This window comes from Urocampus carinirostris, chromosome 7 (genome assembly GCF_059441175.1).
Source record: "Urocampus carinirostris isolate Australia breed hairy pipefish chromosome 7, RoL_Ucar_1.0, whole genome shotgun sequence".
Lineage (NCBI taxonomy): Eukaryota > Metazoa > Chordata > Actinopteri > Syngnathiformes > Syngnathidae > Urocampus > Urocampus carinirostris.
The window spans coordinates 314156-332658 of record NC_142355.1 but is presented as its reverse complement, the minus strand read 5'-3'; the positions used below and the strand labels follow the sequence as shown (position 1 = coordinate 332658).

The following is an 18503-nucleotide window of genomic DNA, read 5'->3' as shown; positions in this document are numbered from 1 at the left end:
GCTTGCTTTTTTCATGAAAGTCAAATTCTACGGATCAAAAATGAAGGAAAAGTCACAACAACATCAAGAAAATGTTAGCGCTACCATTATTTCTTCCTCTTAAAGAGACAGTGCGTATGATTTCACCACACCTAGCATCGCGTTAAATCGATACTATCGATGAGCGCGGAGAACGTTGCGTTTATCGGACACAAAGAAAAACGATGTTTAGTCACTTCCAGTCTCTGTATTTATCTCCTTGTGCTTTTTAGCACTCGGTTCTGGATGCACCGCACAACGGTGACATCTAGCGGTCAAATCGTACACACTGTCCCTTGAAAGCAGGGGTGTCCGACTCACTTTGTTTGGGGGTCAAAGGGGAAGGAAGAGGGTGTAAGAGAAAAAAATGAGAGAGTAAGAAAGAGCACAAAAAGGAGTGGTAAAAAAACAGAAGGAGAGAGAAGGATAGAGAGAGAGGGCAAAAACAGGTAAAAAGAGAAAAGGAGAGAGAGTGAAAGAACAAAGGAAAAAAAGACAGAAAAGGAGAGAGAAAAAAGAGAAAGAAACAGGGAAAGGACAGAAAAGGAGAGACAGAATGGCAGAAAAAATAAAAGGTAAGAGGAAGATAGTGAAAGAGAGACGGTGACAAAGAGAGGAGAGAAAGACGGACAAAGAGAAGAAAAAGACAAAAGGAGAGAGAAAGACAAAAAGAGACTGGGAGAGAAAAAAAGGGGGATAGAGATAATGAGAGGGAGACAAAGAGAAAAAAGAGTAAGGAATAGAGAAAGAGAGATCAGGAGAGAGGAAAAAGAAATAGAGCTCCAATATCTTTGTGAGTGGCGACATCAAGTGGACAAGATGAAAAGTCTAGCCCGTCTTTGGCCCATTTTTCTCTTGGTGGGCCTGATGTTTGACACCCCCGCTTCAAGTTCCAATTCCATTTTTGGTGGTTTAGCAGCAGTACCTTCCCTCTCCTTAATAAATAGAGAATATAAACGTGTGATTGGGCCACAAGAAGGGGGCCGCGGTCCCGATGCCGATGAAGACGATGACGGCGACGCTCGCGCAGCAGCCGGGGCCCGGAGTGTCTCTCCGAAAAGAAAGAAAATGGCCGCCCGCTCTAAAACAGCACGCTTTGTCTTCGGCTTTTCCCGTTTCCTGACGGCGACGGGACAAGACCGGACAAGTTCCGGAGGATTATTTTCATTTTTAAGCGGAAGAAGATTTCGTTCTACTTTCAAAGGTGAATGAAAATCGGGGGTCTCAATCTCGCGGCCCGAGGTCCCGATATAAAAGATGAAAGGGACGCCGTGTATGGATTTGCCACCAGATGTGGCTGTATTCTTTCGTGCCACCGAAAACTAGTACCGAAGAAGACGACATACGGAGAGACTCAAACGCACCTCGATACTTTTAAAAAGAAAAGAGAAAAAGACAAATGAAATCAAATATGAAAAGAAAAAAAGGACAGAAAAAAATTAAAAGGGAAATTCAATTCATTTCACTTTTTCTCCATTTTCCTTTTTTTGCTTTCTTTTCCTTATTTTCATTTGAACCCTTTTTCTTATTTCTTTTTTTTATTCATTTTTCGTCTTTTTTTTGGAGAAAGGCTGTGAAAATAAAGGTTCTTTTGCTTACTTTTAGTCTCCATAGTCTGTCATCTTCCTCTGACTGACTTTTGGTGGCACGACGCATTAGAGCGACATCAAGTGGACAAATATAAAACACTGTCCCTTAAAGAAGATGAAAGTGTTTTTGTGGAAAAGGCCGTTTGGGCCGACTTCCCCCGAACAATGGCTCCGTCGAGTTTGAGGCCCCCGTTCAAAACGAAGCGCCGAGCGAGGCCCGCCCAACGTTTCGTTTCGAGGCGGCGCCCCCCGGTGGATGCGATACCTGACTCGGGGTAGGCGGCGCTCCGGCATCCCGGGTCCTTTTGCAGCTGCACCTCCTTCAGGCTGAAAATGGAAACGCCTGGAGGAAAAAAAAAAACAGCCATTGTCGGCGGCCATCTCGTTTTCGGGTACTCACGCGGGTTTTTCCATACCGACCTTCCGGCAGCGAGCGCAAACCGGGGCCCAAACTCCGGAAGTAGGGCCGCCTCATGGCCTCGTCCGCGGACGTCCTTCTTTTCGACTCGTACTGCGAACCGTACACCTTTTTCAATGCCGAATTCAAGCGCTTTTTAAGGACTATTGGTTTCTTTTCTAGGACCGTTCAAAGAAACAAATCCAGAGCTAATCCAAAGAACGGGAGCCTAAACCTTAGTCTCAAACCCTCAGACTCACACCGACATGATTTCGGAGTCCTAAAATCAGTCTTCTATAAAAGCCTAGTTTGCAGCCTAGCACCTCACCAAAACCCTTACCCCGTTTCAAACTGTAACCCCAGCTCTAACCTCATTTCGGATTCCTTTAATTCCATCGACAACCCCGATATGGAGATCAAACCCTAGTTCCTAACCCTACACTTAACTCCAAGTACAACCCCAGCCCCGACCTTTTTTTGTAACCGTCAACCCTAAGAAGTTTAAAACACTTATTTGAACTCCAAACCCGAGTTTCTTACCCTAGCCCGACAATGAACCTAAGAAACGAGGCAACAATTAAAAGGGTTGATAAGCGCTTCGCCAACAATTCAGGCACTTTTCAAGCCTCGGAAACACAACGTGAAAATTCAAGGATTTCAAGCACGCGTTCAAACCCCGCATATGCCATTTTTCATCTCGCGTGTAGATTATTCGATTTAGAGTAAATGGTAAACGTATCAGCACGGCGGAGCAGTGGTTAGCGCGTGTGCGGCACAGTTCGGATGAGATCGAACCTCCTGTGCGGAGTTTGCATGTTCTCCCCGTGCTTGAGTGGGTTTCCTCCGGGCACTCCGGTTTCCGCCCACATTCCAAAAACATGCGTGTCAGGTTGATTGGCCTAACCGAAATCTCCCTAGGTGTGAATAAGCAGGTGAGTTGTTTGTCTCTATGTTGGCAAGCAGTTGAGGGTGTCCCCTGCCCACTGCCGAAGATAGCTGGGATGGGCTCCGGCGCCCCCGAGACCCTACTGAGGATAAGCGGCGCAGATAAGGGATGGCTGGATGGTAAATGTATTTGTTTGTGAGAGAAATCTCTCCGTATACATGCATTGGGTCAAAATGACAGTAGATTTGTGGTTTGTAGGTAAGGTTTTCAGTTGCAGGAAGTTCTTCCCGTCACAAGCAGCCACTGGAGAATGCTACCTTCATTTTTTGGCATGATACCTCATCCTGGCAGTACATTTCAGCGAGCCTTGTTTAGGCTTCAAAGGGCAATGCCTTACAAATGAGTGCCAGACGCCGTTCATCACCAGAGCAAAAAACGCAATGACAAAGCACAGCCACCAGAGAGCAGCGTCTGCCCCATTTTTAGGCAACGTCCTTTAACTTTTCTCATTGAATGCGCGGTCTAACGCGGCAGACTTGGCAACAATCTGGAGTTTCCAAGCACTTCACCCAAAATGTAAGCCCTCCTTGAAAACACAACACAAGTACGGGAATCTGATCACATTCAGAAGGAGAGGACGGGCGACGGCTCTCACTTTGAGGAAGGAGGACAGAAGCTCCACGCCGTCCGTGTCCAATCTGAGAAAAGGAGAAGATGGCGGTGAGAGAGGGAGGGAGGGAGGGAGGCTGTAAAAGGCCAGGTGAGTCAAGGGCATTCATCACAGGAAGGAAAGGAGCCGGCCTCAAGCCTTCCACAGGATTTCCTTACCGGAAGCCGCGAAGGCATCCGGCTAAAGTCTTTCGGCCTCGGCCCTCCTTGACCTCCTTTCGTTTTTCGAAGCGTTTCAAAGAAACGACCCCCCCCCAAAAAAAAAAACTACAATAATTATCCGAACGATAAAGGTCACAATTATCAGAAATAAAAACCGCAAAATCAGTCACTTTTAGCCACGCGATAATAGATACTACAAATGGATATTATAAGGAGGTGTCTTGATTTTCTAAAAAAGAAGTAGCGAATCTTGGTCGTGTCTCCTCTCTACCTCTCCGTTATTAGGATACATCTAGAGTTTCTGTAGAAGTAGCGGCACAAGTTGTTCTCATCTCCTCTCGACTAGTCCAGAATTAGTATATAGATCGATTTTCTATTAGAGTAGAAGCACAAGTTGGTCGTGTCTCCTCTTTACCTCTCCCTAATTGTAATGTATTTTGCTTTTCAATAGAAGTCGTAACACAATTAAGCTTCCTCTCTATCTTTTCATCATTAGAATCCATTTTTGATGGTGAACAGAAGAAGTGGCACAACTCATTACTCTTCGACCCTGTAACTAGAATACCTTTTGGGTTTCAAGAGAAGCGGTAGCACAACTTGGTCGTGTTTCCTCTTTCTACCTTTCTGTAATCACAATATATTTCAAATCTCTAAAGAATTTGTAGCACAACTTGGCCGCTCCCTAATTAGAATGTTTTGAAGTTCTACAGAAACTCGGTCGTGTCTCCTCTCTACCTCTCCGCGATTAGAATATAGTTTGATTTCCAATAGAAGTAATAGCCAGACATGGGGACTTGAGACTTAGTGACTTGGACTCGAGTCGACTCGAGTCGCTGTTTTTATGACTTGTGACTTGACTTGGACTTGGCAATCTAAGACTCGGGACTTGACTTGTGACTTGACTTGCCCAAGAAAAAAATACTTGGGACTTACTTGGGACTTGAAGGTGAAGACTTGAGACTTACTTGAGACTTGCACATGTGTGACTTGGTCCCATGTCTGCAAATAAGTGTCTATACGATGTTCTAATAGCACAATTGAGTCGGGTATCCTTTTTATCGTTTCATAATTAGAAAATACTTTGGATTTTTAACATATCTTTATTTTCTACACGAGTCGTCGCGCAACTCGGTCGTGTCTCCTCTTCACCTCTCGGGAATTAGAGTATTCTGATTTTCTATGGTTGAAGCACAACATCATCGGGTCTCCTCTCTATATTTTCATAATTCATTTCGGATTCAAAGAGATGTAGTAGCTTAAGTCGGCGGTGTCTCCTCTCTACCTCTTCTTTTGTAGCGCTACGGGCTTCTACCTGGGCACGCGGTTGAGGAGACGCTGACTCTTGCACACGGGAAACTTGCGGGACTTGAACCCGTCCACGGAGGAGATGCCGGGCCAGTCCTCTTCCGTGGGCGTGCCTGAAAATAAAAACACATTTACGTCGTCATTTTTAGTTTGGATCGATCAAATCGGGACTTGATGGATTCATGGCGCACAAACTCGATTGAATACGGCATCTTTGTATGCGTTCGGGGCAGCACGGTGGAGCAGTGGTTAGCGCGTGTGCGGGACAGTTCTGAGGTCATGAGATCAAACCTCCTGTGTGGAGTTCGCATGTTCTCCCCGTGCTTGCCTGGGTTTCCTCCAGGTGAGTTGGCCGATCTAAATTGTCCCTAGGTGGGAACGAGCGAGCGACTTGTCTGTCTCAGTGTGACCTGCCAATGGCTAGCAAGCAGTTAAGGGTGTCCCCTGCCCACTGCCTGAGGACAGCTGGGATGAGCTCCGGCACCCCCGTGGCCCTACTGAGGAGAAGCGCTACAGATAACGGTTGGATATATATATATATATATATATAACCGGAAATGATCATTTTCTTCACCGATCAACGCATTTCGTTATTGTTTTTCACGTCGTCGGCCATTTAAAATGAGATTTTCTTTGAAAAGTTTTTTATTATAAAAATGAATTTCAAAAACAGGACATCTTTATCTGAAAAGTACTTTTTATTTCTTACATTTTAAAGTAATTTGAATAGGCTTTTTGAAAAAATATTTATTTTATACACATTTATAAATGCATACACTTTGTAAACATCAACATAAAAGTAAGCGGCATTCGTTTTTTATTGTTTGGGTTGTAAAATACTTTGATAGCAAATTGCATTTGAAATCATCGTTTGACTTTTGACATTGAGTATTCTAGATTTTAAAGTATTCCATTCAAAAAGTACATATTGAAACTAAATAAACGTGAGTCTTTCTGACAACGGGGCCGTGACCATCCTAAAGGAGCACAACAAACTGTGAAAACGTATCTTGTGACTTTTAGTTGTCGTTTTTGTTGAGAAGCTGTGTGGTTCGTTACGTTTTGTGTACCGTTACACGATCAAAAAATCCATCGTACCCCGGTCGTCCCGGAAGGGGGGTGACCCCTTGTGAGGCCCCTTCTCAAGTTTCCTTAGTCCTTTTTTGGGGATGAAGGGCCAAAACAAAGAAATGGCTCCTGATTTAAAACCAAAACTAAAAATCATTTCCAATGTATGATTTGAATTGTTTTCCCGAATTCGGTTACATTTTAGATTTTCTACAAATGACTATTGGCCTTTCGTTTGCCATGAAATAACCAGCCGATGATTTTTGGAATATTAGTAAACGACCGTCATTCAAAAGGGTCCAAATAATAAACGGAGATACTATTCTGTTTATGAAATCAGTCTGGTTGACAAGAATGCGTTTGCACGAATCCAACTGAATATCAGCGCCCGGTACGGCCGCCAGGGGGCAGCGTAGACCCACCTAGAAGCCTGAAGATGAGATGCAGCTCGTCCTCCACGGTGGAGCCGGGAAAGAGAGGCCTTCCGGCGGCCATCTCGTAGAAGATGCATCCCACACCCCTGGAAAACGAGAAAGGCCAGAAGTCAGCGGTCGCTAAGGGCAAGGTCCAGTCGAAAAGGTTTTTTCTATTCTGTTTTTTGGGGGGCGTTTGTTGCTTTTCCTCAACCTCCTCCGGACCGGTTCTACTGCCTGACCGAGGAACGGCCCGAGAGATCTCGATGGGTCAGTTGATCAGATTATGGATCGAAGTGATCCGGGTTTGAACAATGCCCGATTGTCATTGCATTTGGAATGTTCCGAGCTCCCCAAAAGTACAATACGATCATTTTTTTTTAAAAGAAAATCATAAAAGTGCGTCAGATCATGAGACAAACACACCTCAGAATTAACGGATGACACAATAGGCATACAACGTGAGACACGACATGTAAGAAAAGAAGGAAATGTAAAAAAATATGAATCTACCTTTTTTTCCTCGCGTTTCTCGACAAACCGATCCAACGACGTCTGCTTTTGCCGACGATTGACGATGCGTCGGAAATGCAAAAACCGGACGTCGCGATAGCCTGACTTGTCGACACTTTTTCCGAGACCTTTGCCGAAACGTCTTTCGTTTTGGGCCCCTCGCTATTTTGCCGGAACCCTTCCTCGTCACTTCTGAACCCTGAACTGTGACGGTGACGCGGAGAGCATGCTGGGATAGACCCAGCCCGTTTGTTTACGTTGGGGAAACCCTGTGAGGGGCTAACTGCATTTCTGACTTTGTATACCGATAGGCCTTTGTAACGAGAGGCAATATTTTGACGTTTAGGTACTTTGTAAGTAGAGGTACCACCGTAGAGACTTATAGTCTGGAAAATACAGGAAAGTCCCTCCTTCTACGCTCACGGAGGACTCACCACATGTCGATCTGCGTGGAATACTCGGAAGAACCCAGCAGGACGTCGGGGGGTCGGTACCATAGCGTGACCACCTCGTTGGAGTAGGTTTTGGTGGGCACCGATTTGGCCCTGGCCAGTCCTGCCGAGACGGACCGGAAAAGATGAGCGAAAGCCGATAGAGCGCCGAGGAAGAGAGGGGGCGCTCTCACCGAAGTCGGCCAGTTTGAGTTCGCCCCTGTCGTTGATGAGAAGGTTTTGGGGTTTGAGGTCCCGGTGGAGGACTTTCCGCCCGTGGCAGTAGGCTAACCCTCGCAGGAGTTGGAAAAGAAAGATCTGGGGAGGAGGAAAGAAAAAGCGGAATCCAGATTGAAGTATCCTCGCCTTTGTTGTTATATTGCCAAGAATGACTTCTTTTACGGTTTTTTACTCCATCAGGTAATGAGATGATTCATTTTAGAAAAACTAGAATGATGACTCCATTTTTATAACGGTGAAATCTTTCTGTTGTTTTTATATATTGATCCTTTTTTGCTGACTTTGCGGCAATTTCTTTTTTCAGATTCCTCCATTTTTCAAAAAGGAAAGTCCATTTTATTCTTCCGCCGGCATATCGTTCTGCTCGTTTTATTTACGATTTCTTCTTTTTCCCTCTCCCTAATCCTTTTCCGTCAAATAAGAAAACGTGGCTCTCTCTCTCTATAGATGTACTGGACTGTCTCAGAAAATTAGAATATTGTGATAAAGTTCTTTATTTTCTGTAATGCAATTAAAAAAACAAAAATGTCATACATTCTGGATTCATTACACATCAACTGAACTATTTCAAGCCTTTTATGATTTGAATATTGCTGAATTTGGCTTACAGCTTAAGAAAACTCAAAAATCCTATCTCAAAATATTAGAATATCATGAAAAAGTATACAAGTAGGCTATTCAACTAATCACCTGAATCATCTAATTAACTCGAAACACCTTCCGAGGGTTTCCTGAGCCTTAAAAACACTCAGCTTGGTTCAGTAAACTAAATCACAATCTGATCTGACTGCTGTCCAGAGGACCATCATTGATACCCTCCATCAGGAGGGTAAGACACAAAAAGACATTTCTCAAAGAGCAGGCTGTTCACAGAGTGCAGTTTCAAAGCATATCCACAAAAAGTCTGTCGGAAGGGAAAAATATGGCCAGAAACGCTGCACAACCAAGAGAGATGACCGCAGCCTTAACAAAATTGCGAAGAAGAGCCGCTTCCAGAATTTGGGGGAGCTTCAAAGACAGTGGGCTGAAGCTGGAGTCCAGGTATCAAAAGCCACAGTTCACAGACGTGTCCGGGAAATGGGCTACAATAGCCGTATTCCCACGGTCGAGCCACTTCTGAACTCAAGACAACGGAAGAAGCGTCTGACTTGGGCTATGGAGAAGAAGCACTGGACAGTTGCAGAGTGGTCCAAAGTCCTCTTTTCAGACGAAAGCAAGTTTTGCATTTCATTTGGAAGTCAAGGCGCCAGAGTCTGGAGAAAGGCTGGAGAGGAGCAAAATCCAAGTTGCTTGAAATCCAGTGTGAAGTTCCCACAGTCAGCAATGGTTTGGGGAGCCATGTCAGCTGCTGGTGTTGGTCCACTGTGTTTCATCAAGTCCAGAGTAAATGCAACTGTGTACCAAGAGATTTTAGAGCACTACATGCTTCCATCTGCTGAAAAGCTATATGGAGATGAGGATTTCATTTTCCAGCATGATCTGGCACCTGCCCACAGTGCCAAAACCACCAGTAACTGGTGCACTGACCATGGCATCACTGTCCTTGATTGGCCTGCTAATTCCCCTGACCTGAACCCCATCGAGAATTTGTGGGGTATAGTTAAGAAGAAGATGAAAGACACCAGACCTGCAAATACTAATGAGCTGAAGGCCGCTATCGAAGCATCCTGGGCATCAATAACACCTCAGCGATGCCACAGGCTGATTGCCTCCATGCCACGCCGGATTGATGCAGTAATCCGTGCAAAAGGATTCCCAACCAAGTACTGAGTGCATCAATGGACATTTTCAAATGTTTGATTTAGTTTTGCTGTTATAAAATTATTTTTTTACTTGGTCTGAGGAAGTATTCTAATATTTTGAGATAGGATTTTTGAGTTTTTTTCAGCTGTAAGCCAAATTCAGCAATATTACAATAATAAAAGGCTTGAAATAGTTCAGTTGATGTGTAATGAATCCAGAATGTATGACATTTTTGTTTTTTTAATTGCATTACAGAAAATAAAGAACTTTATCACAATATTCTAATTTTCTGAGACAGTCCAGTATATATATATATATTTCAAACAATAAATCAAAGCAAACTTTGGAGACAAATCATGTCGTTCTCTTCCCATACTTTGCGATGAGTGGTCTTATTGCGTTTCAAGTTGTGAAAAATCGGGCAGGCCACTTTTCAGAGTTGTTTGCTTTGCTTTCCGCTCACTTTTTCTCACCACTTTGACACTGGAATGGTGTATTATATAAATCACTTTTTGGGGGAGCATTTTTTATATTACATTATATATTTATATTCAAAAAATTTGAAATACACATATGCAGGGGTGATTTCAGATTTCAGAATTTCAATTTAAGTCATAATAAAATGAGAAATGATCTACCTCTGCGTGATTTCTTACCCAAAAGAATTCAGTATCAGAAAAAATGGTATCGGTGCGTTTCTTTTTTCTTTAAATAGTAAACATTTTATCGATAATTCATCAAAACGTGATGATAGTGTAGCAGCGGTGAGGAGAGAATGAGGAATACATTTGAAATTGTATTCCGGAAGGGAACGGCGCTAGGAATCAAACGGACTACGGACTGAACCATTTCGAGTCAGAGGGTTATTTCCGACATTTTAGTTTAGTTTGACCGTTAGCTTTTATTTCATCCCATTTAAAATGGTTCTGTCCTTTATTAAGGAAGAGTTTAGAAAATGCTATCAGTTTTGGGCTCGAGCACCCCCAAAATGCCACGGTTACGCCCACCAATAGGGTCATCCCGCCAGCAGGGGGCCTAAGAGGCCGGAGATGGGCTCACTTTGACATTGTGCATGCTGAGGATGTTCCCGCAGTCGTCCATGTACTGCTTGAGGTCTTTGTCCTGGAACGGCACAGGGAGAAGACTCAGAAAGACCGCCAGGATCCGGAGAAAAAAAAGCGCTCACCAAATATTCGAAGACCAGCGTGAGCGACTTTTCGGTGTGGACGATGTCGTGGAGCGTCACGATGTTGGCGTGTTTCAGGTCCTTCAAAAGCGACACTGACAAAAAAAAAAATCAACGTTGGTGAACGCCGGTTCGAAAATGAGGACCACAATTATGTTTTTCAATCAAAAAATGATCTTGTTTTCATTGCCAAGTCCTGTTTATTTGTTTGGCCCTTTATCACAAGGAGTTTGCACATAGCACAGATGATTGCACACTACTTTTTCTCTTTTTTCTCTCTTCCCCTTTTTTTTCTCCTCTCTTTTCTCTCTTACTTTGCCTCTTTCTGTCCCTTTTCCATTTCCTCTCTCCCTTTCTCTATTTGCTTCTTTTTCTTCCCTTCCAGCATTCTTTTTTCTCTTCTCTTTCTTTCCTACTCTATATCTCGCATTTGCTCTCTCTAAGATGTCGCCATTTTCTGTTTTTTTTGTCATTGTAACCATATTGCATTGGTTTGTCATCGTTCCTCGACAAACTGGACGTTGACTCCGATGATAATGAACGTTTTAGGATTTGTTTTAAATACAGGTATTTACTATATGCTACACTAAGGGCCATTTTTTAATATTCCTAGGGTGTTTTGATGAAATAAAACAATATATTATCATTATTTTTATGATAACTTTTATGAATATGTGTATATATGATCTAATGAATTCTATAATTATAAAATATACATTGCAAAACGATTTTGCACATTTTCAATATTTTTCTTGGTTTGTGAATGATTTGATTTTTGAGTAGGATAAGAAAAAAAATACAAGAAAAACAATAAGGTTATTTTCCTGATTCTTTGCCTTAATTTGAGTTTTTTTGGGGGTGGACAATGTAAATAGACTTCAAATATGAACAAGGAGAGATATTATATTCTTTGGCGTATTTTAAATATTTTTCTTACTTAAGGTTTATTTGGAGTATTAGTTTTGCTAGGGTAAGGAAAAATAGAATCAAAATAAGAAAAATAAAATATCATTTTATGATTTTGCTTGTTTTTAATTTTTGTTCTCATGATATGATTTATTTTAAGTACGTTTAGTAGCATAGGAAAAGAATACTATAAAAAATGGATTATTTTGCTCACTTAAATGTATTTCATTTTGAGATTTTGTGTTTTATTTTTGCTAGAACAAGAAAAATGCGAAATATGTCATTCTTTGCCTTATATCAAATAGTATACTTATTTCAATATTTATTTGGAGTATTCTTTTTTTTTTAGTGGAAGATAAAAATAGACTTAAAATGATCAAATAAAAATATCATTATGAGTAAATGTATTATTATTTTGCTGATTTTAAATCTATGTTTCTTATTCAAGACTTACTTTAAGTATTCATAATAGTAGAAGGGAAAACAATATACTAAAACCCCCAAAATATATACATTTTTTAATTTTGCTCATCGTAAATATTTTTGCTCATAGTAAAAAAATAATTATTATTTCGGTCCATTTATACGTTTTTTTCTTAGAATGTTATTTGCAATAGAATAAATGAAATCATTTGATTATAAAATGATGTGTACATATTTTGCAGCGCCATTGAAAATAAGAAGCTCAAAAATGAGTTCAAAAAATGTCGAAAAGAGCAGAATTAGAAATGAAACAGCAATTCTCCTCATTTCGATCTCATCCACTTTATCCGAGAACAAATCAAAAGTCAATCGGTGGAAACGCTGGAGTTCAGAGTTGGCTTTCTTGCTTGCAAAAAAAAAAGAAAAAAAAGAAAACCAGAGGCTCTTTTAAGGGCGGCGCTACCTTCTCGGATGGCGGTGCAGGGGGCCCCTTCCTCGTGCTCCAAGCGGATCTCCTTCAGGGCCACCAGCTTCTCCGTCAGCTTGCTGCGACCCTTAAAGACCGTGGCGTACGTCCCCTGGGAGGGAAAACCACCACGGCTGAATACGGCTTTCGCCGAGAAACGGCGACGCCGCGGGGGTAAACCGCACCTCTCCTAATTTGTCCAGTTTGACGTACGTCTCCAGCTTCCCGAATCCGATCTCCGACTGCGGCACAGAGACAGAAAAGCGGGATCCGATCGGGGATACGATCCGTATAGACTTGAAAAAATAGGCTTTCTTGATGCGACTGTTAAAAGAATCGAGATCAGGGGTCTCCGATTCGGCGCCCCCTAGAGACGGTTGAGGTCACCTGTGCTGGGTCAGTGTGATTTTCTAGTAATAGGAATTGTTTTTGTGGTTGACTGCTTCTATTTAACCTGACTTTTAATAATATACCATAATCATCACATCATAATAATATCATAAATGGTCGTTTTAGAAATTCCAGTTGCTGGGCTTCATGGAGAAAAAAATCTATTCAATATTAACTATTTCTAAGCAATTAAGAGAATAAAATGAGAATCTATTCAGATAGATGTCTAGATAGATAGATAGAGGGATAAAATAAAAATAATAATAAAATAAATTTAAATGTATCTTTCACAGGAAATACAACAATATACATGTTTTAGAAAGCAAATGAGCAAAACCTTTGCAGGTTTTTGCTGCAACCTTTTAATGTTTTCCTTTTTTTAGCATCGTAGGCAGCTATCTTCCCACATTTTTAGCTAGCTTTTTACATTTTTTCATGCTATCTAGCTCACGTTTGATCTTTTTGCCAGTTATCAAGCTAAATTATGGACTCCTTTCTAGCCTGCTAGCTTATTTTTAAGCTTTCCATCCGGCTATTTAGATGGTTTTTCACTCTTTTATCAAGCCGTCTTATTTTTTTAACCTGTTTACCTTTCTAGCTAACTATTAAGCTACTTTTGAGACATTTAGCGAGCTACCTAGTCAGCTTTTCCATATTTTAGCATACTGTCGAGCTAGCAGTTGAACGTTTTTTGCTAGTTATCAAGGTCAATTGTGGCTTCCTTTCTAGCTAGCGATCTAGCTTTTTCAAGTCTTCTATCTGGCTATCAAGTTTACTCATTTAGCTACCTGTTCACTTCTTACCCGTTTACTAGCTTAGTGTCAAACTACTTTTTAGCAATTCAGGAAGCCATCTCGCTAAGTTGCTATTTTCAAAATTCATATCAAAATGGGTTTCCTTTTGCGCTAATTAGAAACAAAACCTAGCGTGGAGCTTAAATGAGGTGGGAGGCCCCCGATTTAGACTGTGAACTTACAAAAAAATATATAAAAAGGTGTGGGTGGGCTGCACAAAGAATTGTTACTCAAGATCTGGTGGAAGTAGCTAACTTTAGCGGCTCGTTCGTGGGAGAAGCTACTAAAATGCGTGACATAAAACGAGCAGCTGACAATAGCGCTAGCAGCTAGTGGGGAGTTCTAACTGTAGCTAAGTGTTTAATAGGATTGGCTAGAGAAGAAAATAGTGGACAAAAGTGAGGGATGTCTGAATGAAGGAATTCAGTGACCAGATGTGCTGGGTGAGTGACGCAGAAGGACCAAAAGAGACCCAAAGCGTCCATGTTGTCCAAACAGTTCAAGAACAGCATTCGATTGACTTTGGGTAAATCTTGGATTGGGATTTGGGGGGATTTCAGAGTTAGGCAAAGAGTAATGAATTTCTATATCTCATCTCGTCTCATCTCTTCAGCTACACCGCTTATCCTCAGTAGGGTCGCGGGGGTGCTGGAGCCCATCCCAGCAATCATTGGGCAGTGGGCAGGGGACACCCTGAACCGGTTGCCATTTCTATATCTGTCAATATAAAATGTATCATTGCTTTCATGTCCCCAACAATTCTAAAAAGTATCACTGTTAGGGGAATAATCGTGTTTTTTGGTGACATGACAGTGACCGTATACTGCGACCGCAGATATAATATTTCTTATTTTTACAATTTGTATTTGCAGTTACCAGAGACGCCCTGCGGGAGCGCCGGCTGAGCGGCTGATCGAAGGTGGGGCTGCTCATCTGCAACTTCTGCAAATAACCCTGGGGAATCCGGATGTCGGCGGGAAGAGACAGACGCTTGTTCAGGTCCTGCGAGGAGTTTACAGAAACCACATCGATCAACGGAGCAAAGGTTCTCAATACGTCATGACATACATCATCATCATCAATACATCAGCTGAGCGGCGAGCGGCGTTATAAGTCTTCGGTACCGTCCGTAATCATGGGAAATGGGAACTCTATACCAAATAAGACCGACCAACTGGCTGTGCTGGTGAAAAACAGCAAACGTGGAGCTACGGAAAGGAGGCGATCTCGCTATCTACGTGAAAAGGAGGCGGTGTAACCCTGGGCACAAAGATTTTCATCTGCTGCAGGGACGTGGAACTTTTGGCCTAGCGTGTGATGTCATCCACTCCGCTGTAGCTAAACCACAAAGACAGCACCCCGAGGCCATCCTGTTAATCTGTTAATAACCAACAAAGGAGACTGCTGGAAGTGTGAATTTCCCTACGGGGATGAATCAAGTCTCTCTCTCGGTCTGTCTCTCTCTCTCACTCTCTCTATCAATGACTGACAGTGAAAGTTCCTTTGGCAGGGGGCAAGCCAGTTCAAACGCTTTCATCTCTTTCTATTCTTGTTTGTTACGTAAAAGCTTCATCTGTTTGTTAGATTATTGTTAATCTCTTGGAAGCAGACCGCAATCCACTGACTTCATCGCCAAAAAAGTGTCCCCAGATTCCGGGTAATTCTTTCCCGATTTAGCAAGAACAATTGTATTCGGGAGACATTTTTTTCATTGACGACAGGAACAATATACATTTGTGTTTGGATCACGTGTATAAATGCTTTAGTGCATTTACTGTATTTTTATTACAACGGAATAGCCTCAAGTTCATACATGGGTCATTTTATTTTGTAAGCTTTCTCGTCCATGCTCATTTTTTTCCATCAAATACTAATTATTCATAACGGGTGCTGATTTTTTTTACCGGAGCAATTTTTTTGCCGCCAAATACTCATTTTTTTCCCAGCGGATACAGTTTTTTATGCAGTGGATTCTCTTTTTTTCTAGCAGCTGCTTTTTCCCCCAACAAATGCTCATTTTTCTTAGCGGGTGAACATTTTTTGTAGCTCATGCTCAATTTTCCTGGCAAATGCTATTTTCATCTAGCAAGTGCTAATTCATTCCAGCAAATGCTCTCTTTTTTCAGGAGATGCTCATGTTTTTTAGCAGCTCCTAATTTTTTTTCAGCTTTTTTCTGCAATTCAATGTCCGCAACCTTGCAGACCAGGTCGTATGAATTGTGCCTATCGGCTTTGCGGCGGTCTGGCTAAATGTCACAGAGTATTATGAGTATTATTTCATCGTATTTCTTTTCTAAATGCCCTTTGTAGACGAGTGTTAAAAACGATTCCAAATTGCTTGAATAATTGAGTCGATTGCAATAACACGAACTGTCAAAACAGCACAAAGGGTTTTCCATACGCTCTAGAAAATGGGTGCCCCATTCAAGATGACAATATTGTATTTTTCTCATTAAACGGTGCAGAGAACTCACCTCAATTGCTGCGTCACACGATTGACAACTTTATTCATCGGTTCTCGTGATTGGTGCGCCGCGTGAGGCGCGATGAAACGAATCAAAATCTTGAGGTTAAACGGTGCAAAGAACTTTCATAAATTGACGCGTGACCACCTTCACCGGTTCTCGCCATCGGTGCCCCTTGTGAGAGACGACGAGTTTAATGAAAGTATCGTCTCGGTCTCTTCAGATTAAACGCCGCAAAGAACTCACTTATTATACTGAGGGGCAGTTTTGTCATCGGCTTTCCTGATCGGTGCACGGTGTGAGGCACGATGATCTTATTAGAAAAAAAACCTCATTTCCGGACTCTAAGCCGCAACTTGGTCATACAATTTCAAGCCTGCAGCTAATGGTATGTATAACGGGACCCAGGTGGATGGGCTCGCTCCAGCTGCTGTTACACGTTTGTTTTCTATATTCTTGTTTTACCTCATCTGCAAGATAGATAGATAGAGATAGAGATAGAGAGAGATAGAGATATAGATAGATAGATAGATGTCTAGATAGATAGGTAGATACCATAGATAAATAAATAGATATGGATAGATACAATAGATAGATAGATAGATAGATAGATACTTTATTCATCCCCGCAGGGAAATTCACATTTCCAGCAGCATCCCTGAGCTGAGAACAATACAATAATAAAGCCAAAAGAATACAATATACAAATACCCAGTGTGACGTGCAAATGCCCACTTTAGCATGTTATATAGAGTAACTAAATAGTGCTACACAGAATACATAATGCAGTAAGGTTCGGTAATATTCAATGTAGGTGGTGTGGTTTAATGTGGGCCTTTACTCTGCCAGGTGGAGTTAAAGAGCCTCATGGCATGAGGAAGAAAAGATCTCTTCAGTCTGTCCGTAGTACAAGACAGTGACAGCAGTCTGTCACTGAAACTGCTCTTCTGTCCGGAGATAATGCTGTGAAGCGGATGCGATGGATTGTCCATGATTGACCTCAGCTTTTTCAGTGCCTGTCTCTCAGCTACTGTTGTTAGGCTGTCCAGCTCTTTGCCCACAACAGAGCTCGCTTTCCTAGCCAGTTTATTGAGACGAGAGGCATCCTTCTTCTTGACGCTGCCTCCCCGACACGCTGCCGCATAGAAGAGGGCGCTTGCCACTACTGTCTCATAGAATATTTTCAGGAGCTTTTTGCAGATGTTGAAGGAGGCCAGCCTTCTGAGGAAGTAAAGTCGGCTTTGCCCTTTCCTACATAGAGCTTCTGTGTTGGCAGTCCAGTCCAGTTTGTTGTCCAGCTGCACACCCAGGTATTTGTAGGTCTGGACAAATTCTACACATTCTCCCTTGATGGTTACAGGAACCGGGTGAGTTCTGGTTCTCCTGAAGTCCACCACCATCTCTCTGGTCTTGGTGGTGTTTAGGTGCAGGTGGTTTGCGTCGCTCCATCGGACAAAGTCCTGAATCAATTTCCTGTACTCCTCCTCCTGCCCGTTTCTGATACATCCCACGATCGCAGTGTCATCGGCAAACTTTTGCACATGGCAGGACTCAGAGTTGTACTTAAAGTCCGATGTATATAGAATGAATAGGAACGGAGAGAGAACGGTCCCCTGCGGAGATCCTGTGCTGCTAACCACGGTGTCCGATGTACAGCCCCCCTGTTTCACATACTGCGGTCTGCCTGTCAGGTAGTCAGTAATCCATTCTACAAGGTGTGAGCTAACTCCCATCTCTGTCAATTTCCTACTCAGTAGCAGAGGCTGTATGGTATTGAAGGCACTAGAGAAGTCCAAAAATGTAATCCTCACAGCCCCCTTCGCCCTATCCAGGTGAGAGAGGGATCGGTGTAACATGTATAATATAGCATCCTCCACTCCCACCTTCTCCTGGTAAGCAAATTGCAGTGGGTCGATGGCGTGACGGACCTGTAGCCTCAGGTGGTGCAGCAGCAGCCGCTCCATGGTCTTCATCACATGTGATGTCAGGGCGACTGACAATAGATAGATATCATAGATAGATAGGTAGGTAGATAGATCTTTAGTTAGATCTAGAGAGATAGATGTCTAGATAGATAGAGATGTATAGATAGATATTTTATTCATCCCCGTAGGGAATTCACATAGACGCTAAATGTCAGTCTCACACGACACCATTTAATTGTTGACATGAGGATATTAAGGATGATTTCTTGAGTAAGTCTCACTAAAAATCACGTGAGGTCCCGCGAGACTTGGCCCAAGCACCCTTCTCTGACCTGTGAGACTTTGCCATCTGGTGGTGATATACTGGTACTTCTCTTACCCCTTTCTGACATACAAAACTCAATACCCTGAAAAATAATAATACACTTCCCCTTACAGTCAACTACGGATGACACAACATAGAAATCCCAAAATATAACATTTGAACTCGTCAGCAACTCTTGTTGCGCCACAT

General features: G+C 42.4%; 1 protein-coding gene across 2 annotated transcripts in view; it reads right to left on the bottom strand.

Annotated features, from left to right (window-relative positions):
- Positions 1 to 939: 939 nt before the first annotated feature.
- Positions 940 to 18503, bottom strand: part of LOC148362030 (cyclin-dependent kinase 17-like) — a 36295-nt gene continuing 18731 nt past the window's right edge. Inside the window, exons 5-17 of one of the 2 annotated variants that reach the window (XM_088339431.1) lie at positions 14476 to 14601; positions 12601 to 12657; positions 12413 to 12527; positions 10621 to 10715; positions 10494 to 10556; positions 7646 to 7769; positions 7455 to 7575; positions 6517 to 6614; positions 5034 to 5139; positions 3546 to 3588; positions 2028 to 2118; positions 1873 to 1950; positions 940 to 1137 (exon numbers count right to left, since the gene is read on the bottom strand). In XM_088339431.1, the coding sequence (XP_088195557.1) occupies positions 1100 to 1137; positions 1873 to 1950; positions 2028 to 2118; positions 3546 to 3588; positions 5034 to 5139; positions 6517 to 6614; positions 7455 to 7575; positions 7646 to 7769; positions 10494 to 10556; positions 10621 to 10715; positions 12413 to 12527; positions 12601 to 12657; positions 14476 to 14601 (1155 nt within the window). In that variant the 3' untranslated portion in view covers positions 940 to 1099. The remainder of the gene's footprint in view (positions 1138 to 1872; positions 1951 to 2027; positions 2119 to 3545; positions 3589 to 5033; positions 5140 to 6516; positions 6615 to 7454; positions 7576 to 7645; positions 7770 to 10493; positions 10557 to 10620; positions 10716 to 12412; positions 12528 to 12600; positions 12658 to 14475; positions 14602 to 18503) is intronic. The other variant, XM_088339432.1, reaches the window with a different exon arrangement.